This window comes from Podarcis tiliguerta (genome assembly GCF_965153285.1).
Source record: "Podarcis tiliguerta genome assembly, chromosome: 10".
Lineage (NCBI taxonomy): Eukaryota > Metazoa > Chordata > Lepidosauria > Squamata > Lacertidae > Podarcis > Podarcis tiliguerta.
This window is the reverse complement of record NC_139543.1, coordinates 57,171,133-57,192,760: the sequence shown is the minus strand read 5'-3', so window position 1 is coordinate 57,192,760 and position 21,628 is coordinate 57,171,133. Positions and strand designations below refer to the sequence as shown.

Genomic DNA, 21,628 nt, shown 5'->3' with positions numbered 1-21,628 from the left:
TTATTTTTTTGCCAAGTGAATAAAGCTGAGCACACAAAAGTTAAATGTGCACAGGTTGGGAGCTCACTATACTGCAAGAGGAAGCAATTACACTCCTCCATAAAAGCCTTATTCTGCAGGAAAAGCTAGCCAGTCTCTTATCTCCCTGCCCCCCCAACATCCAGCCTCCACCAGTCCTTATGTAAAGTGAAAAACAGAACAAATGCCACTTGATTGATGCTCTGGATACCTAACATATCATTTTCTTTAGTAACAAATATTTAGCAAAGAGCCAGAGATATGCAAAATACAATATATTTTAATCAAGTTATTACCAATGAAAAAGGCATAGCAAAAAAGCAAATTTTTTAAAAATACTGTACAGCTGTAATTTTCTATTGTGAAATGGACCACGTACATTGAAGGAAACTGCTGAGTGGTCTCTAAAAGGGGCTAAGAAGTAATGCAGTGGAACAGGCACCAAGCCTGCACTTGTTCATTTTAATACACTGGCACAATTTTCAAGGCAGTCGGCCTCATGGGCCATGGAGAACTGATGCTTGGGGATCACTTTCCTCTACCTCACCACAGGTGCTATTGTGCTTTAGCTGAATTGGTTACCAATATACATGGATGCTTTAACAGCCTGTAATGACTTGTCTTGCACACTCACAACACCTATATATGTTGTGATTTTTCCTTTGTCCCAGGTCTATGGCAAATTTTATACAGAGCCGTATTTTGAACTGAGTAACAGCTGAAAGAGCAACATTGGTTCTGCCCACGGCCATTGGCAAAAAGTTCTCCTGCCAAGCATGTACTCTCCCCTTACACACTACAACCGCTTGCTTCCATTTGCCTGTCTTGGATTGTGTAGGGAGACAGCAGATGTGGCGCATAATGGGAAATCGACAGAGCAGCTAAAGTGCGGGTGCATATTAAAGAGCCCCTTGCCTGTGATTCAGAGGCTGCACACTCATTACTTTTGACATGGTGATGCTTCTGCAAACAACATCCCTGTGGTGAGTTAAAAGTCATATTGTGGATGGAATCGGAAGGCTTCACACACTAGCTATGTTGAGTATAACCACATAATCCTCTGCTTCAGCATCTTCCTAAAATACCCCCTTCTAAATTAGGTTTGCCTAGATTCTTCTGGTATATCATGGGGATGTATCCATTACCAAAATTAAGTGCATTCTGAAGATTGCTTCAGCAGTTTTGATTATCCATAATTCAAAGACTGCATAAGGAAGCTGCCAACACATTCGCAAGAAAATCCCTAAACTCAGGCAACTCTGCTGGGACTATTTGTGACATGAAAAGAAATTAATTACTGCAGCATTTAAAACTGGGCAGAGCAATTACTTAATGGAGGGCTTCAAATCAATACAACAGCATTTTACCTTATTGACCGTAAGATTAATATAGAATAAGAGTACAGTGCTTGCTGAGGAAGACATTTGTCTTGATGTGAAACATTTTGTCTTAATCATTTGTAATATGATTTGGAGTTCATTAGTTTTCTGGAGAAGAGGGTTAGCAGCAAGGCGGTGCCACATTATGCAGGAGGGTGTAAACCTAACTGGATTGCAAAGAGCTCTGAACGTACAATTCCAAACAGGGTGAAGGGGTAACAAAATGGCAATTGAGATTCAATGTAAGGGATATATATTGGGGCAAAAAAATCCTAACCACATATGTATTAATAGGACCAGAACTGGTGGTGACTATTCAGGAAAGATATTAGGTTTGTGCTGTTTTGATCAATGTAGGTGTCACTTCAGTGTGCTGTGGCAGTGAAACAAAGGTATTTCATGCAAGGAATTATTAGAAAAGGAACTGAAAAAGTGGGCAGTATTGAAGTGCTTTTTATGTAAGTGTGACACACTATGAATATTGTGTACATATCCTAAAGCTGGAAAACTGTAGGAAAATGTAATACAAATAACCAAGGAGGTACAGCACAGCTAAAGGAGTACTGGGTTGTTGTTTTTAGCAGGCGGCCACAGTGCCTGGAGACAAACAAGTTGTGTATTCACAGCAGTGACCAGAGGAGAAATGACCACTGGGAGGAGTGCAGAGAGAAGAAATGCCATGGTGCATCTGTAATAGTGAAACTGGATCCCTTTATCTGCCCCAGCTACAATAAAACATGTATCTCCTGTACTGGCCTCTACAGGCACAGCATGCATTGTAACTCTCCCAACAGTTTGACTTTATCCCTGATGACATACTCTTCCACTGTCTCTTGAATCAGGCAGATGCCAACAATTTAAAAAAAAAGACTAAGGAGAGACATAAGGAGAGGTTCATAAAATTATGCAACGATTAGAAAGAAGTTCTTCCTCTCAATACTACATTTGCAGATAAATCAATCAGCAGCAGATTCAAGACAGGCAATGGAAAGTACTTCATACAATGAAATTATAGAATTCACTGCTAAAAGATGTAGCAATAGCTATGGAGTATAAACCCATCAATGGCTATTAGCCATCATAGCCTCGTAGAACTTCTAGGTCCAGAGGCAATATGTTACTGACTACTATTTCTACTAATTCTAAGTATTGGTGCTGACCTTTAAAGCCCTAAATGGCCTGGGTCCAGTATATCTGAAGGAGCATCTCCACCCCCATCATTCAGCCTGGACACTGAGGTCCAGTGCAGAGGGCCTTCTGGCGGTTCCCTCCCTGCGAGAAGCCAAGTTACAGGGAAACAGGCAGAGGGGCTTCTTGGTGGTGGCACCCACCCTGTGGAATGCCCTCTCACCAGATGTCAAAGAGAACAACAACTATCAGACTTTTAGACGACATCTGAAGGCAGCCCTGTTTAGGGAAGCTTTTAATGTTTGAGGCATTACTGTATTTTAATATTTGGTTGGAAGCAGCCCAGAGTGGCTGGGGAAGCCCAGTCATATGGGGCAACAGCAGCAGGTTGGGGCTGTTGCTTGTGGGCTTCCTTGTAGCATCTGGTCCTTCACTATGGAAACAGGATGCTGCCTGGACACATCTTTTATCTCATAAAACAGAGCTCTTGTGATGTTTCCATCACAATCATTTTATATTGGCTTGTTACCGGGAGCTTACTGAGCTATCTGGTCCATTTCATCTGATCCTCTGAGGCCACTTGTATGCTATCTGCTTGTAGCATTAATTTTAAAAAAATGCATTATTTATAGGTTTGGTATCTACCTCCATTTACAGGCAGATTACTGACGCACAAGAATGCTCGAGTATATGCAGCAGGATGGCTGGGCAGACAGGTAAGCCAAGCTGCCAAATTTCTGCTGTCAGCTCTTCCACGCATTAGACTTCACAAAAATGTGTGCACAAGATTGCCTGAGGGAGGATGTCTGAAATGTCTGCATTCTAACCAACAGTCACTTCTTTTTTGGCAAAACAGAACAGGTCCTGGGTGGAAAGTATGGGGCATAGTTAGCCATCCTACCATGTGATCCTAGCTGAAGTGCTGCTGAATATTCTGAAAAAGCAGCTGCTGCTGAAGACTTTTTAGACTGTCCAAGACATCTGGGGAGAGGTGTTGAGCAGACCCATGTCCTTCCAGCCCTTGCTCTTCTTCTTCCTCCAGGGGGCTGTCAGAAGGCAAAGGGGAACATCTGGAAATGTAACCCTGGTCTGACTGCACCGACTGTCTTTGATCTTTGCAAGACTCATCAAAAACCAGCTGCTGTTGCTCATTAACATCTTCTTGGCAGAGAGGTGTTTCAGAGGGCAAAATGCTTTGTTGATAGAGAGAGTACATTAAGCTCTCCAGCTGCTGCTTCACATCAACTGGCAAGGGGTGGGGGTTTGAGGACAGATCTTCTTGAAGGATGACATTGTTTCTCCTGGGGGTGCTACTTTGCATCATGGGCATTCTTTCTAGCCAATCTTCATTGGTCAGCAGTTGATGGCTAAGTATCTCTGTCTCTTCTGCAAGGGCAACTGGCATTACTACCTGAACCTGGGAGCAGTCATCAGCAGGAACAACCAGGGTCTGGAATGCTATATCCTCTTGTGGTAGTAGCTGGGGTAACAGCCTACAAGCTCCCGACTCATCTTCATTGACTAAGAGGTTGACCAAGCAACAGCTATTGGGATCAGGTTCCTGTGGAAGCAGTTGCCGTTTCAGAATTCCTCCCTCAGTCGGGATTAATTCCTCAGAGAGATCCCCATTCAGAGACTGAAGGTCATCTTCATACTCAGGGCAGGCATTCTCTCTCTTAAACCAATCAGGGTGCTCAGTCTGCCATTTCTGGAACTTCTGCACTGCCTCCTTCAGTTGTCTCCCACTGAAGCTTTCAGCGTAGTTCTCAGGTGAGATCTCTGGAATCTGATGTATTCTCCCTGGTTCAAATTTCTCCAGATCCTGAATCAGGAAGTAAACTTCCTCAAACTTGTCCATCAGTTGGTACTTGGAGGTGACGTTGAATGGATCTGGAATATCTCTTTCACTGCTTATGCCCTCAAAGTAACAGACTAGGTACATGCCAAAACAAGCTGGCTGTTTAAAGTCTGGTAGGATCAGATTCAATGCTGGAGTGAACATATCCCCTATTGGTAGCAGGTTATCTTGCTTGAGAGATACAGTTAACTCCTCACGCCCAAGCATGGCCTGCCACTTGGCTCGAGTACCCCGGGAACACAAGATGATGATCTTTGAAGAGAGTGCTTCCATTTCCTGCTTTTGCCGTGTCAGCCAGCGCACAGCCCCCATCTCTGATATTTGACGTTCATCCAGCAAGTCTAGGACCACCTCAGTACCACAGACTGTGATCATGAACTGAGCAAACTTCATCACAATGTCTACATAGAGCTTGTGATCAGCAGAATACACAATCCAAACCTTACGAGTCTTCAGGGGTGGAGGAGACTGTGACATGCGCAGCAGTTCTGGAAAATTGAGATTTTTTGTTAAAAAAGAAAACCACCATGAGTTTTTGCACTGCACATGTGGAAAGCCAGAATGCAAAAATTTGGAACCGAATCTGCTTTCTAAGCTGTACAGAATACAGGCATGTGTGTTCAAGACCTTTTAGTACATGTAAGCCATGCCTTATCACCATTTAACCACCAAAATATAATCATAATACATAAAAATAGTAAAAGAGCTAACTTTCCCTGCCACCATCTCAATTCATTTCTGTACATAAAGCCACTAATTAAGATTTGTATTGGTGATGGTGATCACAAAAGTAGAGATGATGCTAGTCTTAAAGAGTTGTTGGAGCTTATGTATGCACATTCAGATTTGTTTTAGAATATGGATTAGCATTAGCTGTTAAAATTTTATGTACGCCACACACTAAAGAAAATGACTTATTATGCAAGAGAGGTGACAGAAAACTAGAAGAGACAATGCAGAGTCTTTAAGTCACTAAGAATAAGATTTGCACGCTCCTTGCTACTTCATGCCTTCATCTCCCCCCAGGCCCTTTTTCAAGTTCACCACCACAGATTTCCCCCAAAAACATTCCAAATATTTTATTGCCACAAATTTCTATTTGTACCTGGCACATGTGCCATCCTAATAGTACATACAACAATACAAGTCCAAATTCTCTCATCCCAGGTTCCCAGATTGCAAATTGCACTGACTCAATAGAAACAAAATGTTCTCTTACCATGGTGGGTACCATCACTACTGCTTGTTCCTGAATGTGTTACTAATAAGGAAAGAAAACAATAGACACATCTAAGAAGATCTGATAGAATATACATTTGGTCTAGGAATGACAGTATCTTTTGAAGACTAAGCTGAGACAGCGGTTCTAAGACCCAACATCTATGCCTAAAAATAACTGATGTCTATAAAAATGAATAAAGGTGCTCTGACACCCTTATTCATTTTTATAGACTTCAGTTATTTTTGGAGTGTCTTGCACTGTTAATGAGTTATTTCCTGCTTGTTTGGAACATAGCCTTTCCCTGCCTCAGAGCCTGGGAAGAAGTTTCAGCAGCCACATGGGATTCTTGAGGATTCCTTGTGGTGCCTGTCCACCCTGTAGTAAGGACACTCTAACTGGGGAAATACAAAACAGCAGGTGGATATTTCAACTTTTAGTATGTTGTTTCTTACGCTAGCCTGATTGTTGTCCCGACCCCTGCCCACCAAAAAAATACCCCCAAACCCTTTGCAATTAAAGTTTGTATGGAGTTTTTGCTGGGCTACTTTTGCATGCTATCTACTACTGAGCTATGTTTCTTCTCTAAAGTGTAATACAAAAATTATTTATCAGGCTAGACCAACAAACCATAGGAATTTGGTTCCTATGGAACTTGGGGTATCCATACAACTAAATGCTGAAATACTGACTTCTTCACAGGCTCAACATCTAACCACAGGTAACAGTATGTAAGGAGCCATGGGCTGGATAAGACATTCTGACTGGGTCAGTTTATCTCTCTGTGTTGCATGCTAAAGGCCAAGTATCCAGAAAGGTACGAGTGGAGAGACAATGTGGGAAACAAGCTGGCAAATCTTCCCATTACATTTCTGACATTTTTCATACCTTTTTGCCTTCGAGCAAGCCAAATTACTGAAGCGACAGCTGATCCAACTATTAAAATGCAGATGAGAGTGAGGCCCCAGGGCAACACCACAGAAAGATTATCTGCAACATAGGAAGAGCATAATGTAAGGAACATTTCCACTGCTGCAGTAATTAGACCATGTAAAACTACCAAACCACTTGGGAGTGAGGTGGATGCAACCTCCCCCCACCAGCTATTAGCAATAAGCAGCAGAATTACTTTGCATTTGCTCAGGTCCAAAAAATAACAGGGTATTTCTTGCTTACATCTTTACTGAGCCAAGAATTATTGGCAGAAACAGCCCCATATATCTGAAGCCACATATGCTTTCAACAGAAAGAGAATTGATCTTCTCGATAGCTCAATTGGTTAGAGCGTGGTGCTGATAACCTCAAGGTCACAGTTTCGATCCCCACACAGGACAGCTGCACATTCCTGCATTGTAGGGATTTGGACTAGATAATCCTCAGGGTCCCTTCCAACTCTATGGTTCTAAGTGAAATTATCGTCCCTCTCCAGCTCCTTTCAAGAGGGGTAGAACAGGCACGGCTGCTTTATGACTTTCTCATAAGGTTTGCTCCTTTCACCCGACCAGAGATAATTTGCAGTTGGTTCCTGTTTGAGTTTTGGATTCAAACTACTGTTTTGAACACTACTTTTCATTTCTGGGTTAGGCATTATTCTCTCCCCTGCTTAGTTTTAGGCTGTTAAATTAGATGGTGCAAAACAATGCAAATAAACCAAACTTGATTAGATTTATCTTTTGGGATGTTTCTATTGATATTATTTCTAGTTGTTTCTAATGTTTTAAAAATGGTTATATTGATTGTTCACTTGATATGTAGTTAGCCACTTTGGGCACAATTTTGTGGAAAAGTGGCATTACAAGTTAGCAATTAATGATGATGACAATGATGGATACTGAATAAGTCATTCAGCCCCTAATCTATAACTTCATCATACAAAGGCAGCAGCAGAACCACATCTGCTGCTCTTGTGAGGAAGGATGATTTCTGTCTTATTTCGATTGTTATCCCATCTACCTGACATTCAGAAGACATCTTAAGGCAGCCCTGTTCAGGGAAGTTTTTAATGTATGACATATTAGTGTATTTTTGGTCTTTGTGGAAGCCGCCCAGAGTGGCTGGAAAAACCCAGCCAGATGGGCAGGGTACAAATAAATTATTATTATTATTAATTGCAACATTTGCGTACATATTAGTGGGGACTCTACAGGTCTTAAACTTTGACTTGTTTTGTAACAAATTCTTGCAACAGTTAATTAGCTACACAAATTCAAAATGAAGACCGTACCAACTTCCTTTGGGGACGTGTAAGGCAAGGTAGTGGGGAGACATGGGATGGAAATGGAATGCCTTATACAATCTGTGGCACAACGTGCAAAGAATGGTTGAATCTGGAAAGAAAAAGACAGGAGAGAACAACTTTAGCAGTATCTTTGATACTCTAACACTTGGTGTTTCTGGAGCAAATTGCATATTGTGTGGAATTAATTGCTCGCTTTTGTAATGGACACACCTTTTAGAAAGGAGAGCAAGTCAACAGTACCATATTTACTTGTGGCCCCTTGATTAGGCATTTTGTTTTGTCATCTTCAGACTGTGTCATACTAAATGTACGGAGAGTGAAGAAGTGTCTGAAAATAAAACCTACAAATGGATACAGTTTTGAACATAAAGCAGTATGCGTTCATGTTAAGCAGAGATTTTAGTAGGATGGGGTGCAAAATTCACAGCAAGAAGGGATGTCACATGGAGGAGGGAGAAAGGTTGTTTTCTGCTGCTCCAGAGAAGCGGACACGGAGCAATGGATCCGAACTACAAGAAAGAAGATTCCACCTAAACATTAGGAAGAACTTCCTGACAGTAAGAGCTGTTCAACAGTGGAATTTGCTGCCAAGGAGTGTGGTGGAGTCTCCTTCTTTGGAGGTCTTTAAGCAGAGGCTTGACAACCATATGTCAGGAGTGCTCTGATGGTGTTTCCTGCTTGGCAGGGGGTTGGACTCGATGGCCCTTGTGGTCTCTTCCAACTCTATGATTCTATGATTCTAAGGCAGGACATATTATTGCAGTGTTCTTCATGTGGGGCTGTCCTTGAAGACGACTGAGAAACTTTGACTGGTCCAAAATGCAGCAGCCAGATTACTGGCCAGGGTTCTATTTAGAACTCATGTAACTCGTTTTAAAACAGTTGCATTGATTGCCAGTTCATTTCCGGCACAATTCAGGATATTCTAGTGAAGATGAAATGGTGAGGTATCAGCACTGTTAAAATAATTCATTATGGTTACGTTGTGTAACTTGTAATAACCAGAGATAAGATGATCTCTGGAGAAATAATTGTGTTTGGTTTGAAGCATAGACAGGGTGATGTGGAACTGGCATGGCCACTCCCTTCTTTATTCAAATAAGAAAAGCAGCTCACCATACCTGCACCGTGTATTCGCAACAAATCTTCAAGTTTCTCTCTAGTTTGACTGTGACGTTCATTGGCTGCAGCAACTCCTTCTGCAGAAACCAAGAGACAAAGTGGAATTCCAAGGTAAAAATCACAAAGAGCTTGAATGAACTCAGGAGAAAGAATGAGTAGCAGCACAGAAAAAAATGAGAAGCATTTGTCATCTCAAATACATTGTGCCTCAAATATCCCAGTGATGCCTCCCAAGCACAAGTGGGTTCAGAGTAAGAAATCAGAGTTAAGGAAGAACTTATCAAGAACTTCAGGATAGTTGCTGGGTCTAGTGTGTTCCTAGATGGCCAGGTAGCTGCTCTGGCTAGGAGTGCCTCTGGCTAGGATGTGTGCCTGCTCTGGTGCATGGAGGTATGTGCATGCATGTGTGAGAATGTGCAATGGCAATACTCACTTTTTGACCACACTCATTATTGCCATGCAGCTCTTGAAACTGTCACAATGAAGCAATGAAGTCCTTGGGCTGAAAACAGTTAGCTGCCTCTAATCTAGAGGCACTGAAGGGCAGACATAAGTAGAATAAAGTAGGGACGCGGGTGGCGCTGTGGGTTAAACCACAGAACCTAGGACTTGCCGATCAGAAGGTCGGTGGTTCGAATCCCCGTGACGGGGTGAGCTCCCGTTGCTTGGTCCCTGCTCCTGCCAACCTAGCAGTTTGAAAGCAAGTAGATAAATAGGTACCGCTCCAGCGGGAAGGTAAATTGTGTTTCCGTGTGCTGCTCTGGTTTGCCAGAAGCGGCTTAGTCATGCTGGCCACATGACCCAGAAGCTGTATGCAGACAAACGCCAGCTCCCTTGGCCAATAAAGCGAGATGAGCGCCGCAACCCCAGAGTCAGTCACGACTGGACCTAATGGTCAGGGGTCCCTTTATCTTTACCTTTAACTTAGTAATTGTTGAGGTGGGATTAAATACAAGCACTTTCTAAAATAAGTGTCTCAAGCGGGGAGGAAGATGGAGAACAGCTTTATTACCTCTGAGATTTTCTGTGTCGCCTTTTTACATTCTACTCCATCTTCAAAGCTGGTCACATGGACGAAGTAACTGGTTGACTCCATTGCTGGGTTAAAGCTCACCAACAGTGTCTCATCATCTAGGCTTCTTCCAGCCAGGCTGGGTTCCCATCCACTGCCTGCATATATAAATATCATCATGAACTGTGAGTACTTTAAATAGATTTCCTACACTTCTACCCATACTTAAACAAACATTACCTAATTGTAGACATGGGGCTGTTGTTTTCATGATAGGGTCTGCGCAATCTGCAACAAAAAGACAGAAGGATTGCATTTATGTCCAGAAAGACAGAGTACAATAGGCAAGAATTTCTAGCTAAGTACCACAAATATATACAAGTGGAAGAACTCTTGCTGGGTACGTTAAGAGAGTGGGCACTAAGTTACATTTGATGGGCTCTAAGGTGACTAGACATGAAATTTAAGTTAGGATAATTTGCTTTATCTAAGGTACCCTTCATCCAAATGGCTCCTAGGGCAGTGTATGACAGCAATCATAAAATACAATAAGCCATCATAAAACTTTATCCAGAACGTTACCAGCTTATACACTGAAACTCGTTTGCTTGAATTTAGGCTAAGTCTCAGAAACAATGAAATTGACAAAAGAAATACAAGTGCTCAGCATTGACACAAAGTAATTTCAATACTGCTGAAAGAGAAAGAGAATATTTTGGGGGAAATAAAAGTCCAGCCTACATTATGAAACCAAGGTCAGAGTCTAGTTGAAAAACGGCAACAAGTAGTGCTGACTACTTGAGTTTGTAGGCAGCCTAAAGAATGTTAATTATGTTTTGATCACTGGGCTACTGAGGTTAAACACTACATTGTTTAGAAAATACTACACTGGTAATGAATATAAAGATCATGTTCTTTAGATACTAACATTCATGTAAACACACCCCTCCAGGCTTACAATGCAAAACGCAGCTTATTTATATGATTTAGTTGTTTTTCTGTGGTCTACCTTTATATGTGTCCTCAATTTTCCAAATTGCAAATCAACAGCAGCAGCAACAGCATCACCATTATTATTATTATGCGTGTGTTCCTTTTATGTTCTTCAAAACTGATTTGCCAATATTTGCCCATTATAGTTCCTGTTTATCTTCCATCTCTTTTTCTTTGTTCACACCACTTGCATCAGTTTCTTTCTGCTGGGTCTATGTTATTTTGCAAGCCCAGAATTTCTTCACATATTTCCTGTTTTTGTCCTTTCAGTTCCTTTACTTTGAAATTCTCTCCGATCTGACATTTGAATTGTCACACTGCCTCCTGTATACAATAAGTTCTTTAAAATGCCCAGGCCCTCCCATCTTAGTAGGTCTCCAGAGCTGGTGCCCTCCAGATACTGTAGACTACAATTCCCATCTCCCTGACCATTGGCCATGCTGGCTTGGGGTGGGAGTTGTACTCGAAAACATCCCAGCACACCACATTGGCTATTCTTGCTTTAGTCTTCTTTCCATTTCTTATTTTTCTTTAGATACAGATTGGAAACCTGCAGGTAGGGCCAGTCACTTTAAAAAACTTTTTGTATAGCACTATAATATCAGTATCAGCAGCACCACAAAGTCATATCTGCATCTGAACCCAGTTCCGCCTCGTGATGGAGAAATTCATTTGATCTGCATTTTAAAGTAAACCTGATTTAATTCACTGGTCCCAGACTTATATATGAATTGGAATGCACTATTCCTAATTTTGTGATGCAAAAATGAACCTTGTGGTTCAAGAAAGTAAAGAATGCATACCTTATGGCAAAGAATATGTACAAAATGTGTGTTTTCCTATAAAATGCACCAAAAAGCAAAAATGTGCATGTTTTGTGGGAAGAATGTGTATAAAATTCCTCCAATTTAAATTCAAAGTTTTCATACATTAAAAAAAAAATCAACTGCAAAAAACTGAATGGACCTACAATTCATTATATGCAAAAGAGAGTGAATGGAAAATAGCTCTTCTATCCATCCCTAGTCTAAAAAACATGATTTTACTACATGATAAGCCTAATACTAAATCCCATCATTACCATTACAAAGAGGGTCCTTTACCTGGTACTGTGAATGGCACAGATTTCCGATTATAGTCTCCTGGAGTACTTAATTTGGGCAAGTGATGAACAGTTACTTGGTATGTTTGACCTGGTTCTACCTCAAAACGATTGAAAGAGAAACTCCACTGAAACAACAAAAAGAGGAAAGATCTGTCAACCAATACCAGTGTGCTGAAGTTAAAAACCAAGATTGCACGGAACTGCAACACCGGAGTTATAGTAGAAAATGAAATAAATAATACAAAATCCACAGGCATGATACAGGAGGGATGGAGGGAGAGAGGGGAGATCTGAACATCAAGGCAGCATGAATAGTTTGTTCAAGTCCAATCAACTAGTCTCAAACCCATGCAACCATTTCTCTACCTCTGAACTGTTCATTACTTTGCTCCTTGTGGATGGAAGAACTCACTCCTTCCTCTCTTCCAAATGCCTTCCAGAATTGTATAGCCTTGTTAGGTCAACAGAGTATCAGTTGGGGCACTCTTCTGCTTACTCTGCTCTCTGATAAAGGCCCCTCTCTCCTGCTGTTCTGATTAAGCAGGGATGTACTCTCGAAGTCTTGCAGGCAGGGCTGTTATATTTATTATCTGTATGGAGTGCCTAACTAATTGCTGGCACTAAATGAACATTTTTAATAGCAGCCTTGGAAATACATTTAAGAATGGTTGTCCTCTTCTTCGTGCTCTACTAGTGTTCCCCCCCCCACTCCTGCTATAAGGTAGTGAGTAAGGCAGGGGGGACGCCAGAGAGACAGGGGCTATAGGGTGACAAAAGCAGTGGGTTATGTCCAAGAGAGCTGATAGTGCATACATCCCCTGGGGCAGACAAAACCTGTGGTGCCCCCTTCCCTTTTCCCTTGCAGTTTTTCCAAACTCTGGTCCCACTCACTCAGATAAAACAACAATGTTTACAGGCAGTCAATGTTACAGACCTGCCAAAGCAGCAAAAACATCAGCAGCAAATGTTGTAGATCTTACTCTCCACTGCCTTCTGGGTTTTACAAAATTTAAATATTGCTGCTTTCTCCCGTTGAGCAATTTAAGATGGCTTCTGTTACCAAGAGAAAAAGCAAAGGAGTTGGGAGCAGCAACTCTTCTTACTTTGGCAGTAGCCAGTCAGGATACTCCTTCTCTCTCCTGTTTTATGCTATCAGTGCTGCCAGTTTGAGCTCTCCCTCTCTCTGTCTCTCTCTCTTACACACACTTTAGGTCAGGGACAGAGAAAAATCATACTGCTCCACTGCACTTCCCCAGGTGAGAAACAGAGCGGATCCCCGTGGCTTCTGTACAGGTAATGCACACGCAGCAGGGGCTGTGTAGGAGTCATTTTTATTTGCTGCAGGCAACCGGGCATATTCTTACACTACAAGGCTGTTCTTAAGCACAAAGCTGCCCTTTGCTTTGGGGATTTTATATCTTCTGCAGGCAACAAGCCAAGAGATTCTGAGAAGAGGAAAAGAAGCAGAACATTTGTAATACCTCCATGATCACTTACCCGACCGCCACCGTTTGGACGGACTTGGAACAACAAGTTGTTCTGAAGATCAAACTGAGCACAGACCTGCTGGTTAGTGCTCACCTGAAGCACAGCCAATTCTGCCCCTTTGAGGTTCTGAACACTTCCTGGTTGGAGTATGGCCAAGGTGGGAGGGAAGAAAAAGAGGATTTGTAAGGAAACAACGTATTTCTGTTTGTGACCTCTAGAGGAAAATAAATGTTCATACTGCAGCCTGAGCATCTGACTGCAGAGGTGGAAAAACTCAATCCTGGCTTAGAAAAAGAAATGAAAGGGCAGGCCCAGGCTTTTCTTAAGATGACTACATCAGCCTGTAGAAGATGCACTAAGGAATGGTTTATTTATTGGAGGGGAAACCGACGAGTCATAGCTTAGTGACAGAGAATACGATTAGCATGCAGAAGGTCTCTGGTTTAATCTGTTTTCTCCAGTTAGGGATCTCAGGTGAGGAATACCTCCACCAGAGATTGAACTGTCAACAGGCAGAGTAGACAATATTGATCAATATGGATCAATGGTTTGATTCTGTGTAAGGCAACTTCATTAGCTTTCCAATCTATCTTTTTATTTATCTATTTATCCTGCAAATTCCAGTGTTTAAAGTGATCGACAGGGTCCATGAATACTACAACTGTACTACTGCCTTCCCTGCCTGAAGTGAAATACCACCACTTTAACAGTCAATCTGCTCTGAATTTCTTATATTTTTTGTTTCTGAAAAGGTGTCCAAGGGAGGAATTTCTGTATTACTAGATTGTTCTCAAGTTTACCTGTGTCCCAAAACATATATTACGCTTTAACATGCATGTAACCATGTGTTGGTTAACATGCATGTAACCATGGGACGTGGGTAGTGCTGTGGGTTAAACCACAGAGCCTAGGACTTGCCGATCAGAAGGTCAGTGGTTCGAATCCCTGCGACGGGGTGAGCTCCCGTTGCTTGGTCCCAGCTCCTGCCAACCTAGCAGTTCGAAAGCATGTCAAAGTGCAAGTAGATAAATAGGTACCGCTCCGGCGGGAAGGTAAATGGCGTTTCTGTGTGCTGCTCTGGTTCGCCAGAAGCAGCTTAGTCATGCTGGCCACATGACCCAGAAGCTGTACGCCGGCTCCCTCGGCCAATAAAGCGAGAGGAGCGCCGCAACCCCAGAGTCAGCCACGACTGGACCTAATGGTCAGGGGTCCCTTTACCTTTACTTTAACCATGTGGGATATCTGGAGATTTTGGGAATAAATTATTATTCCAAAACACAAACAAAACAGTGCCACTTGAATCATCAAGATGGAATAACTACAGAGAGTAAAATGGTTATAGTAAAAATGAGACTTAGGCTTTACCTCTCCCAACAGCTGATACTTTACTTTTTTCTGATCTGATACATTGTGTGTGTGTGTGTGTGTGTGTGTGTGTGTATAGAGAGGGGGAATGTTACAATTATTGGCAGTTGACAAATTAAGCTGTATAGTCAAGTATTTGCATTTTTCTGTAGCTCTTTCCACCTAGACACTGAGGTCAAGTGTGACTCCTGTTAATTCAGATAGCCAGCATGTGCCAAGGTTTGCTTCCTCCGTCGTGCTTGTAAGAGCCTGCACTCTGCACAGTCACCTAAGTTCTTCATCATGGCATCATGCAATGGTCAAGCCATTCACAAAAGCTTTTAAATGGCAGCTCTGGGTACTACTGCTGGGCCAAACGGATAGTGCTACATGCTACAAAACCCTATTTATCATTAAATGCCAGCCCACTCAAGTCTATATTAAATTGCCCTTTGCTTACCATCAGTAGCCACCTTCCATTCTATCTTCAGCACAGGGAGCAGTTTTTCCTCATTATCCAAGAAAGTATCAATATGAACATCAAGGGAACTTGGGGCTGACGGAGTCCACTGTGAAGCCCTGAGCCAGCTCTGATCCATGCAGGTACCTGCCAGTTAAACAATAATAAACTTAAGGACCATTTTTGATGTGGCCATTGATTTTTTTGGGGGGGATGATACCTTACTTGCATCCTCCCATACTATTATGTTTAGCAAAATTTAGGAAGCTACCCAATTTCTTACAGGAACAAAAAAAGAAGAAGAGGAGCCTTTTGGGTCACGTGAGCACAATAGCACTTGCTGTGTTACACTGGCCTTTGAAAGAAAGCTAGGAAAAACTTAAAGGAGTGAATCCAATGGAGCTCACCCATCATTAGGGTCAACAGTGAACATATACATAAGCCTCTTGGCTAAGTATTTCTCTATAAACACACTTTCTAGGAGGAGCCACAGCAGGGGGCAAATATGCACAAATTGTGCTTTGAGACACACATGATTGGACAATCTGTACAGGTCAATAAATTTGTTTATAACACTCTGAATATGAATAGTTTTTGAATTACCTTCATATTTCAGTTTACTTAGAATGCCAGTTCTCTAAGAAGATAACATGTCTCTACATCTCTGCCTGTTTCCATAAAATATGGAACTGGGGATCTCAAGGAGTCTCTCTGCCCCCATTTTACCTACAGTTCCAACACTTCTCAACCTGACATAGGATAGGTCTACCCATACAGCAAAAATGAGTTGGGAATAAGATGGCAGTATCCTGAAAATGTGGAGCAGCATGTCCCTGAAGATTATCAAGTGGGGGAATCCTATTTCTGAATATTCCTCCATGTAAGGAAACAAAAACCTTTCTTGTAAGTAGAAAAGTTGCACAGCAAGAGTTGACTGGGCTAAAGCCAGCTACTGTGGGTTAAAAAGATTATTATAGGGGACTTCGTGCATGTGATAGAATCCAAAGAAATCCTCCCCTAAACACTGAACTTCACTTGTACAGTCCACCCAACCATCTCATTCTGCTGCATGTGAAGGTCTGACTATTTTCAACGTGGAAAAGAATTACTAGTGAATGCACCATGAGGAAAAAGTGCAATATATAAATGAGGAATTGAAGCTGGAATTGGACATATTCAGAGTGGGGATTGCTTCCAAGTAAATATGAATGAATGAATCAATTTATTTCGGTCACTGACTAGAGTGCCAACATATACAACAACAGAGAGCAAGTAAACATGCACAAGATTGCTCCGCATGCTGCCTATTTGATCTTTTCCCTCACTCTCCCCAATGAAGTAATGGTTTCTTGGATTTCTACGCTGACATACATAAACACACACTTCACTGTTTTTCATTCTGTAAAATTACAGTAAGGAAACAAAGATTGAAGCACAAACCATCTAAAAAGATTTTTTTTAAAAAAATAACCAATATACTTACTGTTTCGCACAAGGCAATTTAAACCCTGCAGGAGAGAACACAAACATATTAATTGAGAGGAACAATTCCTATTCTCAGCGCCTGATGAAGCCAGGTGCAAAAAGAGAAAGGTCATTTATAGTTAGAATTCAGTTTGGTTAAACCAATCAATGATATGGCGGGAATGTGTTTAAGTATTTATGGTGCTAACAGTTGTTTTTTAAACAACCAACCAACCAATCAACCAGACAACCAGTTCATATATAACATGACTGATCTAAAAGTTTGCTTTGGTTAACAGCCATGACTTCTGCACTTGGATTATATGACTAGTGCTAATGAATTTAAACTCTACTGTTTAATATACCCTTGTGTGTAAACAGTGATCAGTTGTTTAAAAAATACTACCATCTGCTTTAATCAGGCTGGTTCTCCTTAACAACCAATAAACTAGGCACTCTCTGAACGCAGACCAAATACTGTTCATCAAGATCTCTTGTTTGAGAAATCCCAACACAAGAACAGAGGCAAGAAAAACTGATGAGCTATGCGGAATTGGCCAAGTTGACATATAAACTGTGTGACAAGGACAATTGTGAGTTTAAGGAAGAATGGGAACTTTTTACAAATTATTTAAAAAGACAACAAAATGATTTGGACTCCTTGGCAGGTTTTGAATAAACATCCACAAATTTATTAGTTGACTACATGAGAGATATGGCAATGATATGTACAATTTTATAACATGCAGAGAATAATATGTGCAAAGAAACCAGAGAGGGGAACGGGGAACTGAGGGAAGTCCTGAGGGGGGGGGGGAGAGGGAGGGAGAAAAAAAAGGGGGGAATGTAAATGGTTATGCTGATTGATGGATAATTGTTTGTTAAAATTGTTCAATAATTATTATTTTTTTTAAAAAAAGGTCTCTTGTTTGAGAACATAACATGACTAGTCACCCAAACATGGTCATACAAGACATGGAACAACATAGCGACCTAATAATTAAAGAGGGTACTACAGTCAAAGGCTGTGTTTGGAAGTCATAATTAGCCATGGTTTAAAACACAGGGAATTAATTTAGCACCCCCTTCTGTGCTTACATGTCCCACCTCTTTTTCTCTGGTGTGGCCACAAGGAGTTTGAAGGTGTTCACTTCCATTTTTGACTAACCACAGTTTTGTGTGTCATCTGAGCCCTAAGAATGTGGCTAATCTTAACATCAGTTTGTTGAAAAAAGTCAACTTCATATCCTACAATTATAACCCATGGTTTGAAGTTGCCTTGTTTCAAACAAACCATAGCCAATATTAAACAGTTTGTCAGGTTGGGAACTAGGAGGATACTGTTGACAAAGATAACCTACCAGCACTAGTGGTAGGATTCACTGTGATATTATATTCAAAAATAACTGAACAAGAACCTTTCTAACACCTAAGATACAAATGTTTTTACCTTATCCAGACTATTTATTTTAACCATGCATCAAAACAAGGATAAAGGGTCAATACACTGAAATGATAGAAGTAATAACTGTGGACATGGTATTGTGTAGCTCATATTCCTTTCAGTACTTCTTGATTGAACACACTTGAAGGAAATATTACCAGATGTTTGTTCACTACCATTAAGAAGTTAGGCTAATCTGCTGCATAGCAGTACGGTTAAAAATAAAAGTATGCATCATCTCTAATCTGTGAGAACGATCAGAACAAGTTCCATAAACCACAAATATTTTTTTTAAAAATTGATATAATGATATTAAGTGATGACTCACAGAACTGTATGACTGGATTGTTTTCAAAAAGTGTCATCTACGCACAGAATGGATTCCCTATAGCCAAATCTTCTGTAGCATATAAAGCTACGTAGAAGGAGAATTTCTCATCAGAAAATGAAAAAGTAGGAAGGTGAAATGAGCAAGATATCTAACATAGCAGAGTGGCTAAGATGGCGTGCTGGAAACTCCCTAGTTCAAGTATCACCTCAGCCATGAACACGCTAGGTGTCCTTAGTAAGCTACTCTCTCTCAGCCTTAGTGCCCCATTCTTAGCACTCCAGTGGTCTGGTATGATGCGAGTTCTAATCAAACAACATCCAAAGGGCAACAGGCAACAGGTTATCCACTTCTATCATAAACTACAGTGGTACCTCAGGTTAAGAACTTAATTCGTTCTGGAGGTCCGTTCTTAACCTGAAACTGTTCTTAACCTGAGGTACCACTTTAGCTAATGGGGCCTCCCACTGCTGCACGATTTCTGTTCTCATCCTGAAGCAAAGTTCTTAACCCGAAGTACTATTTCTGGGTTAGTGGAGTCTGTAACCTGAAGTGTCTGTAACCCGAAGTACCACTGTACAGTTTTTGGTAGAGCATGTTCAGGTGTTTACTGAAATGTTACACTTCTCAGTTGACAAATACTTCTTGAACATTGCCTCAGCTTCTCCAATCTGTAACCAAGGGAAGCTTCTGAAATTTGCTTGGCTTGGCTTAAGCCACTTGTATCATCAGCTGTGGTTTCCGCAAGAGTTATGAAAAATAAAATTTCTGATAAAGAGCCTGTTTGGTAACTTCCGACCTTATAAAAGATTTCAAGAGCTGCTGTTTTTGTGCCAGTGACAGATAAAGAGAAGCTGGTAGACCTATGATTTTTTTAAAACTTCTGAAGAAGTATGTAAAAGAGCCAGCTATATCAGAGCAAATTGTCTAAAGATCCTAATACTGGAGACTCTTAGAATGTGTTTAAGTTAAGCATGTGTCTACTAAGGAGGGCAATTAACAATGTAGGATAGTAAAGGCATTAGAGACCTGCTCTACCACTGTTAATGTTGTTCACTGCAGGAGATGTGGGAAAGGAGATGGCAAAAGGATGGTGGGAAGACTAGCAACACTGAGTAAGACTTCAAGGAGTAGGAAGCCCTTGTATTGGTACAGCGTCATATATACAAGCAGGGTTCTACAATTTTTTATTAGTCTTGCTGGCTGAGCTAAATTAAGTAAGTACCGTAGTTGCCTATTCACTTCTCTCTGGGCAAACCTTCCAAGTCTTTACCAAGGAAACAGACTGCTGCTGCTTAAAGGCAGGAAAAGCTAGAAGGGGTGTGTGGCGTTTGCCCACTCATTATGGAGATGTCGTACTGGGGCGGGGGAGAGAAAGGGTTAAGAGGCTGACTAAAAAGAAAGCCCAGGAGCGGAGCCTAACTGTGTTTAAGGCTCAGCACAGGGGTTTTGGCAGTTAGTTGGGTTGGTTTCCTGTGGGTGGGAGGCATAGGAGTCAGAGTGAGTTATAGACAGAGGGGAGCAGAAAATGAATCGGATTACAGTGTTTCAAAGTATTTAAACCTTGTTTGCGTTCACAATTAACTAGAATCTTTGTTAATACATTACAACCTGACTGAGTCTGAATATATTACCGGGAAACCTGGTTGGTGGTAGAGGAAGAGATAAGCCGTGGTGGTGCAGGGTCTTACTAGTTTGGCCTTGCATAGGCAAGACCCTCAAGGCATTTTGGCCATGCAGGTGCCAAACACTCCCTATTCTTTCTCCTATCTGCAAAGCTTAGGAGGTGGTGAGAATCACTATGCAACTGAAGAGATGTCTCCACCAAATTTCCCAGGTTCAAAGTTGGGAGGAAGGCTGGTTGCTCATCAGTTACCAGAAGGTTAACCATGTTCAGTGTTGTTGAAGCATGCATGACTGTACACAAATGTATGCTAATTAAGAAAAGAATGCTACTACAGCATTAATCTTTCACACACACACACACACACATAGAATAGGGCTTTAATGAAAAGCGAAGCATGGAAGTTTCTGACTGAATTATCACTATTGGTAAACGGGTACACAATCCTTTAGTCAGAGATCACTTGCAGAGGTAAATTAAAATACAAATACTACTTCAGGAAGATAATGTTGCCATCGCAGCACACTCAATGCTTTGATTTTAGACACCTGTAATTCCTCCAGAGAAGCTCTTTATTTAAGCCATTGATCTGTGGACCAACTAAGGCTAGATATTCTTTCCTAAACAGATACAGTAGTACCATGCAAGGAAAAAAATGTTCAAAGACCACCACAATTTTCGAAAAAAAACCCGTTTTACTTTGCTCATCTCACAGATGTGGGGAACCTGCAGTCATGGCTAAGGCTGCTGGGAGCTAGGTCCAACAACACATGGAGGGACACACACATTATTATTCAGAATAATTTGTTTCTACAGCACCATCCAGGTATCTGGAACTTTACAAAGGCAGGTCCTTAACTAAATAAACACAAAGAACAGAGAAGCGGGGAGGGAGAGAATGAAGGCACCGGGCAGGCAATCCTCGGAACAACCCTGCGAAGTAGGGCAACCTTTACATTAACAAACTGGCGACGGCTCGGAGTGAGAGACGGGCTTGTCAAAAGCAACCTCCTGAGTTCCTGACAAGTAGCAAGAACCCGAACCGAGAACTTCCGCATCCGCAGCCTCGAGTTAACTACGACGCCGCTTTCGAAAGAGCCGGAAAAATGAACTTTGGCCCCGAGAGACTTACCGGCTGGGAACAATTGAAAACTGGCGGGTCTTCGAGGAGCCTCAGCCCTGAAGCAGCGGGCAAAAGTCCCAGAAGAAGTGTAAGGCGAAGCGAAGCGGCGGCGACGGCTCCCATCCTCGCCATAGCCGCTGTCGAAGCGAGGCCACCGGCTACACTCGCTTCGTCCGCCCCCAGTTTCCGGGACCAAAACCTGCAAAGGGAGAACAAGGGCGGAGCTTAGGAAACGCACCTAAGGAGGAGCGAAGAGGGAGGGGGCGTGGCTAAGTTCTTC

General features: G+C 41.7%; 1 protein-coding gene and 1 long non-coding RNA gene across 3 annotated transcripts in view; one reads left to right on the top strand and one right to left on the bottom strand.

The window, feature by feature from the left end:
• The window catches only part of LOC310659316, a 66,824-nt gene extending 63,546 nt beyond the window's left edge, over positions 1–3,278 (top strand). For both annotated transcript variants that reach the window (XR_014502750.1, XR_014502751.1), the window contains exon 2: positions 2,886–3,278. This is a non-coding gene — a long non-coding RNA (uncharacterized lncRNA). The remainder of the gene's footprint in view (positions 1–2,885) is intronic.
• Positions 279–21,579, bottom strand: IL17RA (interleukin 17 receptor A). Its single transcript, XM_083401966.1, has 12 exons — positions 21,358–21,579; positions 16,849–16,873; positions 15,366–15,512; positions 13,571–13,698; positions 12,072–12,198; positions 10,216–10,263; positions 9,976–10,133; positions 8,963–9,040; positions 7,827–7,929; positions 6,491–6,592; positions 5,603–5,644; positions 279–4,871 (listed from the first exon to the last, which is right to left on the bottom strand). The coding sequence occupies exons 1-12, from the start codon at positions 21,478–21,480 to the stop codon at positions 3,436–3,438; spliced, it is 2,517 nt and encodes an 838-aa protein (XP_083258092.1). The 5' UTR covers positions 21,481–21,579; the 3' UTR covers positions 279–3,435.
• Between the last annotated feature and the right edge of the window lie 49 nt (positions 21,580–21,628).

Excerpts from the sequence above, each read along its gene's own strand:
- IL17RA (XM_083401966.1), bottom strand. The coding sequence starts at position 21,480 with ATGGCGAGGATGGGAGCCGTCGCCGCCGCTTCGCTTCGCCTTACACTT. Across the intron at positions 10,264-12,071 it reads TGTGCCATTCACAGTACCAG|ATTGCGCAGACCCTATCATG; the intron begins GTAAAGGACCCT and ends TTTTTGTTGCAG. Across the intron at positions 7,930-8,962 it reads GTTGCGAATACACGGTGCAG|ATTCAACCATTCTTTGCACG; the intron begins GTATGGTGAGCT and ends TTTTCTTTCCAG.